The sequence below is a fragment of the Tamandua tetradactyla genome, chromosome 5 (genome assembly GCF_023851605.1).
Source record: "Tamandua tetradactyla isolate mTamTet1 chromosome 5, mTamTet1.pri, whole genome shotgun sequence".
NCBI lineage: Eukaryota > Metazoa > Chordata > Mammalia > Pilosa > Myrmecophagidae > Tamandua > Tamandua tetradactyla.
The window spans coordinates 85,530,738-85,546,086 of NC_135331.1; the positions used below are offsets into that span (position 1 = coordinate 85,530,738).

The 15,349-nt window shown below is 39.8% G+C and overlaps 1 protein-coding gene and 1 pseudogene across 1 annotated transcript in view; one reads left to right on the forward strand and one right to left on the reverse strand.

Annotated features, from left to right (window-relative positions):
• Positions 1 to 15,349, reverse strand: part of DHX16 (DEAH-box helicase 16) — a 43,185-nt gene that overhangs the window by 8,700 nt on the left and 19,136 nt on the right. The window contains exons 7-9 of the mRNA XM_077161214.1: positions 15,117 to 15,308; positions 14,304 to 14,414; positions 14,034 to 14,149 (exon numbers count right to left, since the gene is read on the reverse strand). Of these exons, the coding sequence (XP_077017329.1) occupies positions 14,034 to 14,149; positions 14,304 to 14,414; positions 15,117 to 15,308 (419 nt within the window). The remainder of the gene's footprint in view (positions 1 to 14,033; positions 14,150 to 14,303; positions 14,415 to 15,116; positions 15,309 to 15,349) is intronic.
• LOC143684348 (ras-related protein Rab-18 pseudogene) lies at positions 10,943 to 12,154 on the forward strand (annotated as a pseudogene).

The following is a 15,349-nucleotide window of genomic DNA, read 5'->3' on the forward strand; positions in this document are numbered from 1 at the left end:
AGAGTCGAGAGGTTATCCTGGAGGTTACTCTTACGCATTAAGTAAATATCACCTTGTTATCCAAGATGTAATGGAGAGGCTGGAGGGAACTGCCTGAAAATGTAGAGCTGTGTTTCAGTAGCCATGTTTCTTGATGATGACTGAATAATGATACAGCTTTCACCATGTGACTGTGTGATTGTAAAAACTTGTGTCTCATGCTCCTTTCATCTACCTTGTTAACAGATGAGCAGAACATATGGAATAAAAATAAATAATAGGGGGAACAAATGTTAAAATAAATTTAGTTTGAAATGCTAGTGATCAATGAAAGGGAGGGGTAAGGGGTATGGCATGTAAAATTTTTTTTTTCGGTTTTCGTTTCATTTTTCTGTTGTCTTTTTATTTCTTTTTCTAAATTGATGTAAATGTTCTAAGAAATGATCATAATGATGAACATACAACTATGTGATAAAAAAAGAATTTTGTATGTTGATTGGTTTTATTAATAGAAATTAAAAAAAAGAATAACCTCTTGAATCTGTTGAGAATCTCTCAGCCATTAATACTTTATTTTGTCTCATTTCTCTCTTCCCCCTTTAGGTCGAGAAAGTTTTCTCAATCCCTTGGTGCTGAGTCCCAGCTAGTTCTAGGATTTCTGTCCCACGAGAAACAGCTGATTTCTCAGCAGCATCATGAAATCAAACCAGTTAATGTTGACAAGGCTATAAGATTAATGGATCAGTTGTAAAATAGTGGTGATGCATCAAATTCCAAAAAAAAAGATCAATAAATTAAATGTTTTATACAACTTTAAAAAAAAGGTGATATAGCCTCCTACATTCTGGAGAAAATATGAGAGGATCATATGATAACCCATGACAACTCTGGGATCTGTCCTGTAACTACTTGTTGAAGAGTGCTTTGAAAAGTATTGCTTTTTTAAATTTCATTGCTTTGTATATATGTTGTACTATACAATAAAAAAGTTAAAAAAAAAAAAAAAAAGGGTGACTGTAGGGAGCAGGACTCCAAGGAGAAGCCAACCATTACTGTTACGGAAGACCAGTAGAGAACTAGATAATGCCAGGACTCTATGGTCTACAACCTACTCCAGGCTTGGCAGACAAAAGCTGGCAAGATCTGGAAACTGGCAGCTGAGGCCAGGACAAGTCAGACTTCTCTAGATCAAAGTCAGATTCTGTTTAGAGAAGCTGCTCTGAAAAGAAGAAGCAGAACAGAAAAGTTAGAAAAGGGACAAGAGGGCAACTGAGGCGGCAATTCGGGATTGCAGCTGACCAGGGAGAGCCTTTACACCACAGGCAGTAGCCTTGGTTGCAGAGGCCAAGGAATTGAGAGGCAGAAAGCTGGAGCCTGGCACGGAGGCTGCGGAAGTGTACGGACTGGAGCGCCAGTCTAGGAAGTAAGCCAGGACGTGTTCCTTGGGCATGCTATCCTCACCAGTGCAGCCCTGTGACCAGAGACTCACCCCACACCCCACGCGCCTGAGCCGTCACCCACTCCCATTCCCCACACTCAGACACCCCCACCCCACCTGCCCTCAGTGCACATACCTGCCCCACAACCCCACCCCAAGTGCAGCCTGACCCACATCTCCTGCACCCTTCCTGAGCACTACCTCCCCCTCCCTGTTCCCTGCAGGCTATAGCCAGTGCATAAAGGTTGGGGGCACTAACCTCCATACGTAGGTTACCCCTGCCCGCCACCCATAACATGGCACAGACTCACCCCACCCTCCCTGAGTTCAGCACATCCCTTTACATCACTCCCAAACCCACACATGCACACAGAACCACCAATCATGTCATTCAGCTCTGGGAACTGCACTTTATAGTAGTCCTAGAACGGCACATGCTACACAGCCCTCAGCCTCACTTCCCAGCTCTGAGCAAGTGCCAACCTGTGCAGCCCGATCACATCTGCCCCCAATCCATGAAGGCATAATGCCAACCTGCTGCCACAGCTCTACACATGCACACAAAGGGCCCCGTGCCTTAGACCAGTGCACACCAGGGTTACGCCCCCTCCCCAGACCAGTGCACCCACACAGCTACATCCTCCCTGGCTGCTGGGCGACTACATTCACAAGCATTAGCATGACATCACCAACCTGTGCGTATACCTGCCCTGAACCAAATCACTGTACTGAGTGCACCACCCCATGCCCTGGTCCCTGTTGTACAACCATTCCGCAAATATAAGGACTTAAACTACTGAAAGAAATCAACTTCCAAAGTAAATCAATCAAGATATTTACATGCAACAAAGACAGCAGAAGATCACTAAGCATATCACAATGCAGACAGATATAGCCCTGCTTAATCTAAATTAAAACACCAAAGCAGACACAGAAACTGGAACATCTAATCAAAGATGTTCATACAACTCTACTTAATAAAACGAGAGGGTTAGCAAATGACATAAAGGAGATCAACAAGGCAGTAGAAGGACACAGAGAGGAATCTGAAAGAATAAATAGAAAAATAGCATAAATCACAGAGATTAAAGACTCTGTTGACCAAATAAAAAACATACTAGAGGCACACAATACCAGATTTGAAGAGACAGAAGAAAGAGTAAGTGATATAGAGGACAGAATAATCGACTTCAAAGACTCAAAACAGCAAATGGCAAAAAAGATGGAAAAAATTGAATGGGAACTCAGGGAAATGATAGACAAAACAAAGGGCACAAATATAAAAATCACTGGTGTCCCAGAAGAAGAGAGTAGTAAATGGCTAGGAAAAGTAGCTGAGGATATAATGGGGGAAAACTTCCCAACCCTCGTAAAGGACATAAATATACAAGTCAAAGAAGCCCAAAGAAGTCCAAACAGAATAAATCCAAATAGGCCTTCCCTAAAGCACATTCTAATCAGTCTGTCAAATGCTGAAGTAAAGCAGAAAATCCTGAAAGTGGTGAGAAAAACAATCTACTACATACAAGTGAAATCAAGTAAGACTGAGTTCAGACTATTCTACTAGCACACTGGAGGCGAGAAGGCAGAGGTTTGATATATTCAAGATCCTGAAAGAGAAAGATTTCCAGCCAAGAATTCTGTACCCACCCAAATTGTCCTTCAAAACTGAGGGAGAGATTAAAGTTTTCACAAAGAAGTCCTGAAAGAATTTGTAAACAACAGACCGGCTGTTCTAGCTTGCCAGCTGCTGGAATGCAATATACCAGAAACGGAATGGCTTTTTAAAAGGAGAATTTAATAAGTGGCAAGTTTACAGTTTTAAGGCTGAGAAAATGTCCCAATTAAAACGAGTCTATAGAAATGTCCAATCTAAGGCATCTAGGGAAAGATACCTTGGTTCAAGGAGGCTGAGGAAGTTCAGGGTCTCTCTCTCAAGAGAGAGGCACATGGTGAACAGGGTCAGGGTTTCTTTCTTGACTGGAAGGACACATGGCGAACACAGAATCATTTGCTAGCTTTCTCTCCTGGCTTTCCTTCATGAAGCTCCCCAGGAGGCATTTTCTTTCTTCATTTCCAAAGGTCGCTGGCTGATGGACTCTCTGCTTTTCATGGCTAGGTTGTCCTGCTCTCTCAGAATCTCTCTCATTCTCCAAAATGTTTCCTCTCTTACAGGACTCCAGAAACTAATCAAGACCCACCCAAATGGGTGGAGACACGCCTCTACCTGATCCAGCTTAACAACCACTCCTGATTAAATCACATCTCCAGGAAGATGATCTAATTACAGTTTCAAACATGCAATGCTGAAAAGGGATTAGAAGAAACAGCTGCCTTTACAAAATGGGATTAGGATTAAAATATGGCTTTTCTAAAATACATACATCATTTCAAACCAGCACACCTGCCCTACAAGAAATACTAAAAGGAGTTCTGATAGCTGAAAAAAAAAGACAAGGAGATGAAGCTCTGGAGGAGGGCACAGAATTGAAGAGTACCACTAAGGGTAATCTAAATAATACAAAGAGAAAACAGGAAAAGAATATATAGATCTGACAAATAAAATTAAAAAGATAAGATGGTGGAATCAAGAAATGCCCTTTCAGTAGTAACTTTGAATGTTAACAGACTAAACTTACCAATTAAAAGATACAGATTGGCAGAATGGATTAAGAAACCTAATCCAGCTATATGCTGCTTATAAGAGACTTATCTTAGATACAAGGATACAAATAGATTGACAGTGAAAGGACGGAGAAAGATTTTCTACGCAAGTTTTGTAACCAAAAGAAAGCATGAGTAGCTATACTAATATCGAACAAAATAGACTTTAAATGTAAAGACATCATAAGAGACAAAGAAGGACGCCATATACTAATTAAGGGTCAATTCACCAAGAACATACAACAATCATAAATGTTTATGTTCCCAATCAAGGAGCTCCTAAGTACATGAGACAGACATTGGCAAAACAGAAGGGAGTGATGTTTCTACAATAATAGGAGGAGACTTCAATACATCATTCTCCTCTATAGATAGAACAACCAGACAGAAGATCAACAAGGAAACAGAGATGTCAAAAATATTTGATAAATGAATTAGACCTAACAGACATATATAGGTCACTGCACCCCAAAGCACAAGGTTAAACATTTTTCTCAAGTACTCATGGAACATTCTCCAGGACAAATCATATGCTGGGGCACAAAACAGGTCTTTGTAAATTTAAAACTATTGAAATTATTCAAAGCACTTTCTCTGATCACAATGGGATGAAGGTAGATCTCAATAACCACCTAAGAACAAGAACATTCACAAATATATGGAGATTAAATAACACACACCTAAACGAGTGGGAAAAGAAGAAATTGCTAGAGAAATCAGTAGCTATCTGGAGATGAATGAAAATGAAAATACAACTTATCAGAGCTTATGGGGCGCAACAAAAACTGTGCTGAGAGGGAAGTTTATTGCCTTAAATGCCTGTACTAAAAAACAAGAAAGAGCAAAAACCGAGGACTTAGCAACAAACCTGGAGGAACTTGAAAAAGAACAGCAAACTATCCATAAAGCATATAAGAAATGAGAAATAACAAAGATTAAAGCAGAAATAAATGCATGGGAGAACAAAAGAATAGAATCAATAAAACTAAAAGTTGGTTCTTTGTGAAAATCAATAAAATTGATAGGCCACTAGCAAGACTGACAAAGAATGAAAGAGAGAAGATGTAAATAAACAAAATCAGAAATGAGAAGGGTTGTGTTACCACAGACCCTGAAGAAATAAAAAAAATCATAAGAGGACACCATGAACAACTATATGCCAAAAAACTAGAGAACTCAGATGAAACGGAAAAATTCCTGGAGATACACAAACAAGTTACACTGACTTAAGAGAGACAGAAGATCTCAACAAACCAATCACAAGTAGAGAGATTCAATCAATCATCAGAAATCTTCCTACAAAGTAAAGCCCAAGGCCAGATGGCTTCACAGGGGAATTTTATCAAACATTCTAGGAAGAACTAACACCAATCCTGCTCAAACTTTTCCAAAAAATTGAGGAAAAAGGAACTCTACCTAATTCATTTTATGAACCTACAATCATTTTAATACCAACACTGGGTAAAGATGCTTAAGAAAGGAAAACTACAGTCCATCTCCCTAATGAACATAGATGCAAAAATTCTCAATAAAATATTAGCAAATCGAATTCAACAGCACAGTAAAAGAATTATACACCATGACCAAGTAGGGTTCATACCAGGAATGCAAGGATGGCTCAACACAAAAAAATCAATTCATCTAATATAGCACATTAACAAATCAAAAGGGAAAAATCACATTATCATCTCAATTGATGCTGAAAAAGCATTTGACAAAATTCAGCATCCTTTTCTGATAAAAAGACTCCAAAATGTAGGAATCAAAGGTAACTACCTCAATTTGATAAAAGGAATATCAGAAAAACTGACAGCCAGTTTTTCACTCTCAATGGAGAGAGACTGAAAGCCTTCCCTCTAAGATTAGGTACAAGACAAGGATACCCACTGTCACCATTATTATTCAACATTGTGCTAGGAGTTCTAGCTAGAGCAATCAGGCAGGACAGAGAAATAAAAGGCATCTAAATTGGAAGGAATAAGTAAAACTCTCATTATTTGCAGATGATATGATACTATACTTAGATGATGAGAAATCTACAGCTAAGTTACTTGAGCTAATCAACAAATTCATCAAGGTGGCGGGATATAAAACTAATGTGCAAAAATCAGTGACATTTCTATACACAAGCAATGACCTAGCTAAGGAGTCAGCTAAGGAAAAAACTCTATTCAAAATAGCAACTAAAAGAACCAAATACTTAGGAATGAACTTAACTATGGACATAAAGGACTTGTACACAGAAAACTATATAACATTGCTGAAAGAAATCAAAGGAGATCTAAATAGGTGGAAAGACGTTTCCTGCTCATGGATAGGAAGGCTAAATACAGTTAAGATGTCAATTCTCCCCAAATCAATCTAGAGATTCAACACAGTACCAATCAAAATTCCAACAACCTACTTTGAAGATTTGGAAAAACAGCTAACTACCAAATTCGTCTGGAAGGGAAAGAGACCCCGAAGAGCTAAAAACATTCAGAGAAACAAGAACAAAGTGGGAGGATCAACACTCCCTGACTCCCTGTTATAAAGCAACAATGGTCAAAACAGCATGGTACTGCCAAAAAGATAAAAGCAGTGACCAATGAAATCGAATTGAGACTGCAGAAATAGACCACATAATCTATGATCAGCTGATTTTTGACAAGGCCCCCAAATCCTCTGAACTGGGACAAAATATTCTTTTCAATAATTGGGCATGGAAGAACTGGATATCAACAGTCAAAAGAATGAAAGAGGCCTCCTTATTATATCCTACACAAAAATTAATTCAAAGTGGATTAAACATCTAAATACAAGCACTAGCACCATAAAGCTTCTAGAATAAAATGTAGAGAAACATCTTCAGGACCTAGTAATAGGAGGGAGCTTCCTAACTTTACACCCAAAGCACAAGCAACAAAAGAAAAAATAGATAAATGGAAAATCCTCAAAATCAAATGCTTCTGCACTTCAAAAGACTTTGTCAAAAAGGTAAAGAGGTAGCCAACTCAATGGGAGAAAATATTTGGAAATCACATATCAGACAAAGGTTTGATTTCCTGTATATATAAAGAAATCATACAACTCAATAAAAAAAGAACAAACAATCCAAATAAAGATGGCTCAAAAGCACATGAAGAGTGGAAAATGGTACACTACATGGCCATTTATTTGCAGTGTGTCTTGAATGGTGCCACTAACTGATGGATGGCAAGATTACATAGCAAGTTTTTATTTTGTTAAATCATGCAGTGTCCAAAGAACCAAGCAAAATAGCAAAGCTCTACTTTTTTAAACATTAAAGCGCCATAAATTTTATTACGCCTTTCTTTCCCTTAAATTATACTAACTATTGTGATTCCATCAAGCCTATACTTTTTTCCCCTCTATTTTGCAGCAGACAAACTACAAAGGTTTTTTTGTTTGTTTGGGTTTTTTTTGTTTTTGTTTGTTTGGTAAAAGTTTATTGTCATGCTGGTGCAGCTATATAAACTATCTTGAAGGCTTGGAATGGTTTATTGCTTATGGTAAAATTTGCCTGATTTCATACAGGCAACGTTTGGAAACTTTTTATTATATAGTTCTTTACATACTTATAAGTCTATCATTTAAAGACATGTACTGAAATAAATGTTGTATTTGTTTCATAAGCATCTTTCTGCAATCTATTATAAGGTTGAAATTAAATATAGAGAATGTTTTATTAAAAAAAAAGCACATGAAGAAATGCTCATTTTCATTGGCTATAAGGGAAATGCAGATCAAGAATATAATGAGATTATACCTCACACCTATAAGATCGGCTGCTATTAAACAAACGAGAAACTATAAACAACATTTATAGTCCCAGAGAAACAGAGACACTTATGCACTGCTGGTGGGAATGTATAATGGTGCAGCCACTATGGAAGACTGTTTGGCGGTTCCTTAGGAAACTAAATATTGAGTTGCCCTATGACCCAGCAATAACACTATTTGGTATATACCCAGAAGAGTTGAAAGCAACGACATAGATATTTGCATGCTGATGTTCACAGCAGTATTATTTACAATCGACAAAAGATGGAAACAAACCAAATGCCCATCAACAGACAAGTGGATCAACAAAATGTGGTATATATGTATGATGGAATATTATGCAGCAGTAAGACAAAATGACATCCTAAAGGACATGACAAGATGGATGAGACTTGAGGACATAATGCTGAGCAAAATTAGCCAGACACAAAAGGATAGATACTGCATGATTCCACTTTTATGACCAGCATAAAGGTATAATCAGAGGCCTGTAATACAGAATATAGAGGACTTAGAGATACATAGAAGCTAGAGATGGGTGAACCATTAGGTAATGAGGCTGAACTCCAATGCAAGGGAATAGATAGAAGCGAAGATGACTCTCTAGTGGGTCTAGAAGTAATACTACCATATTGAAGATGAAGAAGATTGAAAGGGGTTGTATAGACCTACGTGTCCCACTGACTCACACTCTAAATATGAATGAATTCTCATAAGAATTGCTTCAAAGATATGACTCCTGTACAAAGAGTGTTTAAGTCCAGACTACAGGGGGAAAACCATTGCATCCTATGAGCTATGCTCAAAAGGAAACCATCAGCATTACCACAGGAATAGCAGAGGTAAATAATGGGGTGAAGGACAAGAGTTAAGATGAGGTTTAGATTTCCCATTTGGTGAGGGTGTGTTTATTGGTTTTCGGTCTCTTGAGAACAATGCAATTATCTAAAATTGAGAATGTTGATGGACTGTGGATTTCGGGCCCTATACGTGATGCCTGATGAATGCAGGCGGCCGAGGGATACAGTGACGGGAAGTAGATTGGTGAACGATGGTGAATACTTATGAATGAAGGTTGTGCTACTACAAAAAGAACAACGTCATGAGGCATGTAACGATGTGAATGAACATTTGGGACATTTGGTGAGACAAAATAAGCCAGAAACAAAAAAACAACAATGGTATGGCCACCTTTAGAAAATGCTTATAAGAAAACAGGGGCCTAGATTGTAAGCCTTTAAAGGAGACACATCAAGTCCAGAGTGGTGATTATTATTTCTGGATTTTGAGAGGCTGGTTTATATATATAACCTGATATTTAGAGATAAGAATGAAGCCAGACAGGTTGGGGTTAAAGTAATTCAGAACACAACGGTATGGAAGATAGTGTCTATATTTTAGAACCACACATACTCTTCGAGACCAATGGAAGACAGATTTATTTGATCTGGAACTGAAATTTTCTGTAGTGCATAATCTAATTCAACCTATCTGCACAGCTCATTTGAACAACTGAAACACAGGAAGCACAGAATAAGAAAGAGGTCCTTTAATCCTGTATTGTAATGCCTGGAAACATCCTAGGGTATATTAAGCAGATAATCAAAAAGTATTAGCAACGTCCCCTGAGAGAGGGGAGGAAGACTACGGAGCTATTAAACCTTACCATCAGGGAATCCCCTGATACTATGTCAAACCTCAGGGATACCCAAATCAATAGGCCATGCCCTCGATCATGAGGCTTATTCTTGTGAAGCTTACATAGGTAGTGGAGAAGCTTAGACCACCTATAGGCATGCTTAAGAGTTACTTTTAGAGGACCTCTGCTGTTGCTCAGATGTGGCCTCAGTCTAAGCCCAACTCTGCAAGTGAAATAATTGCCCTCTCCCATACATGAGACATGACATCCAAGGGTGAAAGTCTCCCTGGTGACGTGGGAGAGGACTCCCAGGAATGAATCCAGACCTGGCACCATGGGATCAACAATTCCATCCTGACCAAATGGGGGAAAAGAAGTATAATTAATAAAGTATCAGTGGCAGAGAGAGTTCAAATAGAGTAGAGAGACTACTCTGGAAGTTGTTCTTACACAAGCTTCAGGTAGACCTTGCTACCTGTCATAACCTGCCAACCCCGAACCAGGAGCATTCCAGCCAATCTTAAAGTACACCGACGACAATATATAAGATTCCACAAGGGTTCTAGGCACTAGAGTAACTTTCCAGAAACCTACAACCTCCAGATGGGTCCCTGGTACAGGTAAGTCCTGAAACCTAGCCCAGCCTCTCCAGAACATCAGATAGTTCCATCTCTCTACCCTATATTAGTGATAGACCCTTCCAGTATCAAAAATTTAGAAATGATCATGATGATGAATATGCAACGATGTGATATTATGAATTACTGATTATATATGTAGAATGGAATGATCAAAAGATTTAAAAAAAAAATGGAAAAAGGTTAAAATAAAATCCCCAATGCAGATACAGGCAAAAAAAAAAAAAAAAGATTTGAGAATTACCATAGCGAAAACAACCCCAAAGAGAGGTATGGAAAGATCAAAGGTAATGGTGGAATTATACATAGAAGATAGGACTTAACAAATGAATATGAATGCTGAATCATTAAAAAGATACCTCATTTAGTCTCCAGTATTTTAGAGCAGCTAGAAGCAAAAACCTAAAATTGTGAAATTGTAATCCATGCCAAAGTCTGAAATATGTTCTACAAGGAACCATGGGTACTGTGCTTTGAAATTTATAGCTTTTCTGCATATGTTATTGTTCACACAAAAAAAGAAGGAAAAAAAGTGTATTGTGATGATAAAAAAGTATTTAAGCCCTCTAGCCTCCTATATTCTGGAGCAACTAGAAGGAAAAATATAAGAGGATCGTATGGTAGCCGACAAACTCTGGGATCTGTCCTGTAACCACTTGTTGAAGAGTGCTTTGAAAACTATTGCTTTTTATTTCTTTGCTTTGTATATATGTTATACTATACAATAACAAAAGTTAAAAAAAAAAAAAAAAAGAGGAAGCACAAGTAAGGATAGCTGTATTTAAAAATAAAAGTCAGGGTTAAGAGGCGGACCGTGGCGGCCAGCTGGGCTCGGAGCTGAGCTGGTCAGGATGGACGAGGACGTGCTGACCACACTTAAGATCCTCATCATCGGCGAAAGTGGGGTGGGCAAGTCGAGCCTGCTCTTGAGGTTCACAGATGATACTTTTGATCCAGAACTTGCAGCAACAATAGGTGTTGAGTTTAAGGTGAAAACAATTTCAGTGGATGGAAATAAGGCTAAACTTGCAACATGGGATACTGCTGGTCAAGAGCGGTTTAGAACATTAACTCCCAGCTATTATAGAGGTGCACAGGGTGTTATATTAGTTTATGATGTCACAAGAAGAGACACCTTTCTTAAACTGGATAATTGGTTAAATGAATTGGAAACATACTGCACAAGAAATGGCATAGTAAACATGCTAGTTGGAAATAAAATTGATAAGGAAAATCGTGAAGTTGATACAAATGAAGGCCTGAAATTTGCCCGGAAGCATTCCATGTTATTCATAGAGGCAAGTGCAAAAACCTGTGATAGTGTCTAATGTGCCATTGAGGAACTTGTTGAAAAGATCATTCAGACACCTGGACTGTGGGAAAGTGAGAACCAGAATAAAGGAGTAAAACTCACACAGGGAAGAAGGCCAAGGAGGAGGCACCTGTGGTGGTTATTGTTCTGTGTTATAAACTCTGGGAAATTCCATCTCTTGCATATTTGATCAGATAATGACATCTTTCTGTATATAAACTAACTGCTCTTTTAGGGACCTTGACATTTGCACATATTTGTTTTGTATCATGGCAGTAAATATTTGCAAGAAATCCCGCTCACCGGCTTTCCCAGGTAAAATGTTATAGTAAGCATGCATAATTTGCAGTCTACAGTTTTTTATGTAACATAAAATAGATGTACTTGTATAAGTACATTTGATTTTATGAATTACATTTATCATGTAATTTAAAAATCTATCCATCCAGTATATGTTAATACAAGGTCTGCTTTTGGTCTCCTCTTTGCTTACATCTTCCTATCAGTTACTGAATTACTTGGCATGTAGAGCTTCTGGAAACACTGGGACGTGTACAGGTATTATCACACTGGTCCTTCAGGATTAGCAAAATATGATTCCACAGCTTTTCTAGAACTTGTCCTGGCAGATTCTCTTTTAGTACTACACAAAATTCTTATTAAAGAATGTAGCCCAGGCCACTTATAATTAAATCTCTTTTTGTTTTGATGATACTTCTAAACTAGCATTGATACATTAAAGCAGTTTGGTCTTATGTTTTAATTTACTTCAATGAGTAACTCAGTTGCTTACCTGGAGTTTTTAATTTTGTGGAAGGTACACTGGATGAGTGGCCCCTTTGCACAGCCTGTTGGGTTATGCAGTATTGACAGAATGGCAATAAGAGCTCCCCCCCATCTTTGGTTTCACAAGAACATGAGTAGTGTGTTCATTGTGACTCATACAGTACTTACCACTTTGCAGTCCAACGCTTTTTTCCATAAATGTTGGTAGTGTTTGTCTAAGTACCTCAATTGTAGCTTGTTTAATGTTTATGAAGACCTGTATCTTATGACTTTCTAAATGTCTAGTCATTATTAAAAACCTATTTCTGTGTTTTGGGGGTGGGGTAGAAAAACTAAATGACAATTTGGAAAGGCATATTGCTTCCAGATTCTGATATGTGTGGGAAGATACTGTTGCAATGAAAACTTGATCATTTACTGTAGCAAGTAACCAATAATTTATCAAAACCAACTTGTACAGACTAATAAATCTTTTCCACAGTAAAAAAATAAAATAAAATAAAATAAAATAAAAGTGAGGGCAAGGCCTTTTCTGCGTAAGGCTGGGCTGCCAGGCTGGATGGAGATGAACTGATCAACTGAGCTGCTATCATTCAAATGACCCAGAAACCCCCAGGGTCCTATGGTACAAGAGCTGCTGGACATCCCTGGTGGCCCTGCTTTCTCTTCTCTGGATGGAGGAACACTGTGAGCCTTTCTACCCCAACTCTTAGAGGACACTGCAGACGTCTTAGTCTTTCCCCAATTTTGTTATTTGCATTTCCTTTCTCTCCCTTTATGCTTTGCTTTTCTGGGGTGCAATCAAGCCTGCAGGCGCACACCACTCCCATACCTTTGTACCTAACCCTGACCATGATGGTGAAGTCCTCAGGCATTTCACAAAGCAGACTGGCTCAATGGGAAAACCCCACCCTACAAACAGTCTTGAATTGTATGGTCTTCCACATTTCTCAGAAACTATTGTAAGGGACAAATCATATCTGACTATACTACTGTGCTCTTCCAGAACCATAAATTCATAGTCTCTAAGAGTTGAAAAGACTGGCCAGCTGGCCTGACCTCCCCCCCCATCACATATACGAATTTATGTCACCTCCTCAATGCAGACTCATCCAACCTGCTCGGCCATTTCTAGTACTGAGTAGATCTATTTCACAGACTAATCCATGCCAGGAACTGCGCCAGAGGAGCAAGAGCCTAGGTCCAAGCACTCTGACAGCCTCTGCGACATCTGGCCACTCTAAGGATTCCATGGCTCTTTATATGAGCTAAAATCTATCTCCCCGTACCTTCTTGCATGGCTCCTAGTTGTGCTCTCAGAAATTGCACAAAACAGGTCTGATTCCTCCTTCCCTGTAAGAGCACTTTACAAACTTAAAGTGAACCATGACGTCTCCCCTGAGTTTCTCCACTCTTAAGCAGAGTATCCTGTGTTCCTTCCAACATTTTTTACATGGCAGGATCTCAAGCCCCCACAGCAGTACTCTACCATCCTGGTTGTTTTCTAAACTCTAAAAATGATTAGAGAGGGAGGAAGAGCTTTTTCTGTAGTCTCTTCTACAGTACCCACCTCCATGGTACCTAAAAGGCAGTTCTTGGAACACTTGAACCATAAAGAGTCAATAATTTGTAGCTTTAACAGGGGACAATAGCCTAATTGGCTGGGTGGGAAGTAATGAAAGAAAGGCCAGAGATTAGAGGAGGAGATGGGATTGGAAAACCGTAGGGAACATCAGACGAGGAGGAGAGCAGGTGGGTGGCTCTCCCATGGGAGACTGGGGACCTTGTACGTACCTGTAACTTGCAAGATCAGGCTCAGAGAGGAACTCCCGGAGAAGCATCCCATCTGTCATGTAGCGGAGAACTGTTCGCTCTGATGTGCAGTCCTCAAAGCGGATGCTGTAGCCAACCTGGTCAAGGGGGCCATTAGTAACCAAGAATGGACTAGTAGTTTCTGAAGGAAATACAGGTCTAGAGGAAGGGGGCTGGATTCATGGTGCAAGGCCCTGAGTCCAGACACCAAAGGCTCCCCCCGCCACCCCCTCAGTCTTCCAAAGACTTCACCTCATTGCCCAGCTTTACTCCCATCTCCCGGGCCACCCGGGCTGCTACACTCATGGCTGCCACTCTCCGGGGCTGGGTGCAGGCAATCTTCATACCCTTCTTTGTGTAGCCCTGAATGACAAAGAAGAAAGAAGTTTTCTCTTTGCTAAATATCCCCTTGGAGGTCAGCACAATTCAGAGAAAGAAGTTGTAAAAGCAGAGCAAAAGCAGTGGAAAAGAAGGGAATAGAGAGAAGATGAAAAACAGACAAGAAGGGAAAATGGATGGGATCTGAGACCTAGGGTCCTCAGAGGAGTTCCTCACCCAGTCCTGGCAGTCCTAGCCCTTTGGTCATTAAATTCAGGGTTTGCTTAGATTTGGGCTGGAAAAGGAGAAATCAGCTGGGGAAAACCCAGAAGCAAAGGAAAACAAAAGGTTAAAAAGCAAGAAAATTAGTCCTTTAACTCTTCGTTCTTTAGGCCCCGCAGAAAGAAGCTGAACTGGATATGGTGTAGAGTGTGGCAGAGGTCCACATTCTCTCTCTCTCTCTCTCTCTCTCTCACACACACACACTATGTGGGTCACTTTACCATCCCTCCCAATTATACAATCTTTCATCAAGCAGGAACTGAATGTCTACCAGGTATGGACACTGTGGTGGGACAGGAGAAAAAGAAATATGAAAAATGTATAGTCCTCATGCTCCAGAAACTCACAATGTAGTGGAAAAGACAGCTGAACGATTATCAAAATATTATATAAGAGGAGCTGGGACAAGATTGTGCTTGTCAATGCCTGATATCCCAGCAACCTGGAAGATGTAGATGACCATACCTGCTCAAAGAGGTACTGGGGGATTTGGGTGGTCTTTCCTGAGCCCGTCTCGCCCTCAATGATGAGGACTTGATGATTAGCAATGGCAGCCAGGAGCTCCTCACGGAATGGAAACACCGGGAGGCTGCGGCGCACAGCCTGGATGGACTCCTTCTGCTGTGCCTGAGTTGGAGTGGGTGGGGCTGATGGCTCCTAAGGAAGGAGAAAGGGAGTAAGCTTTAGGGCCAACTTCA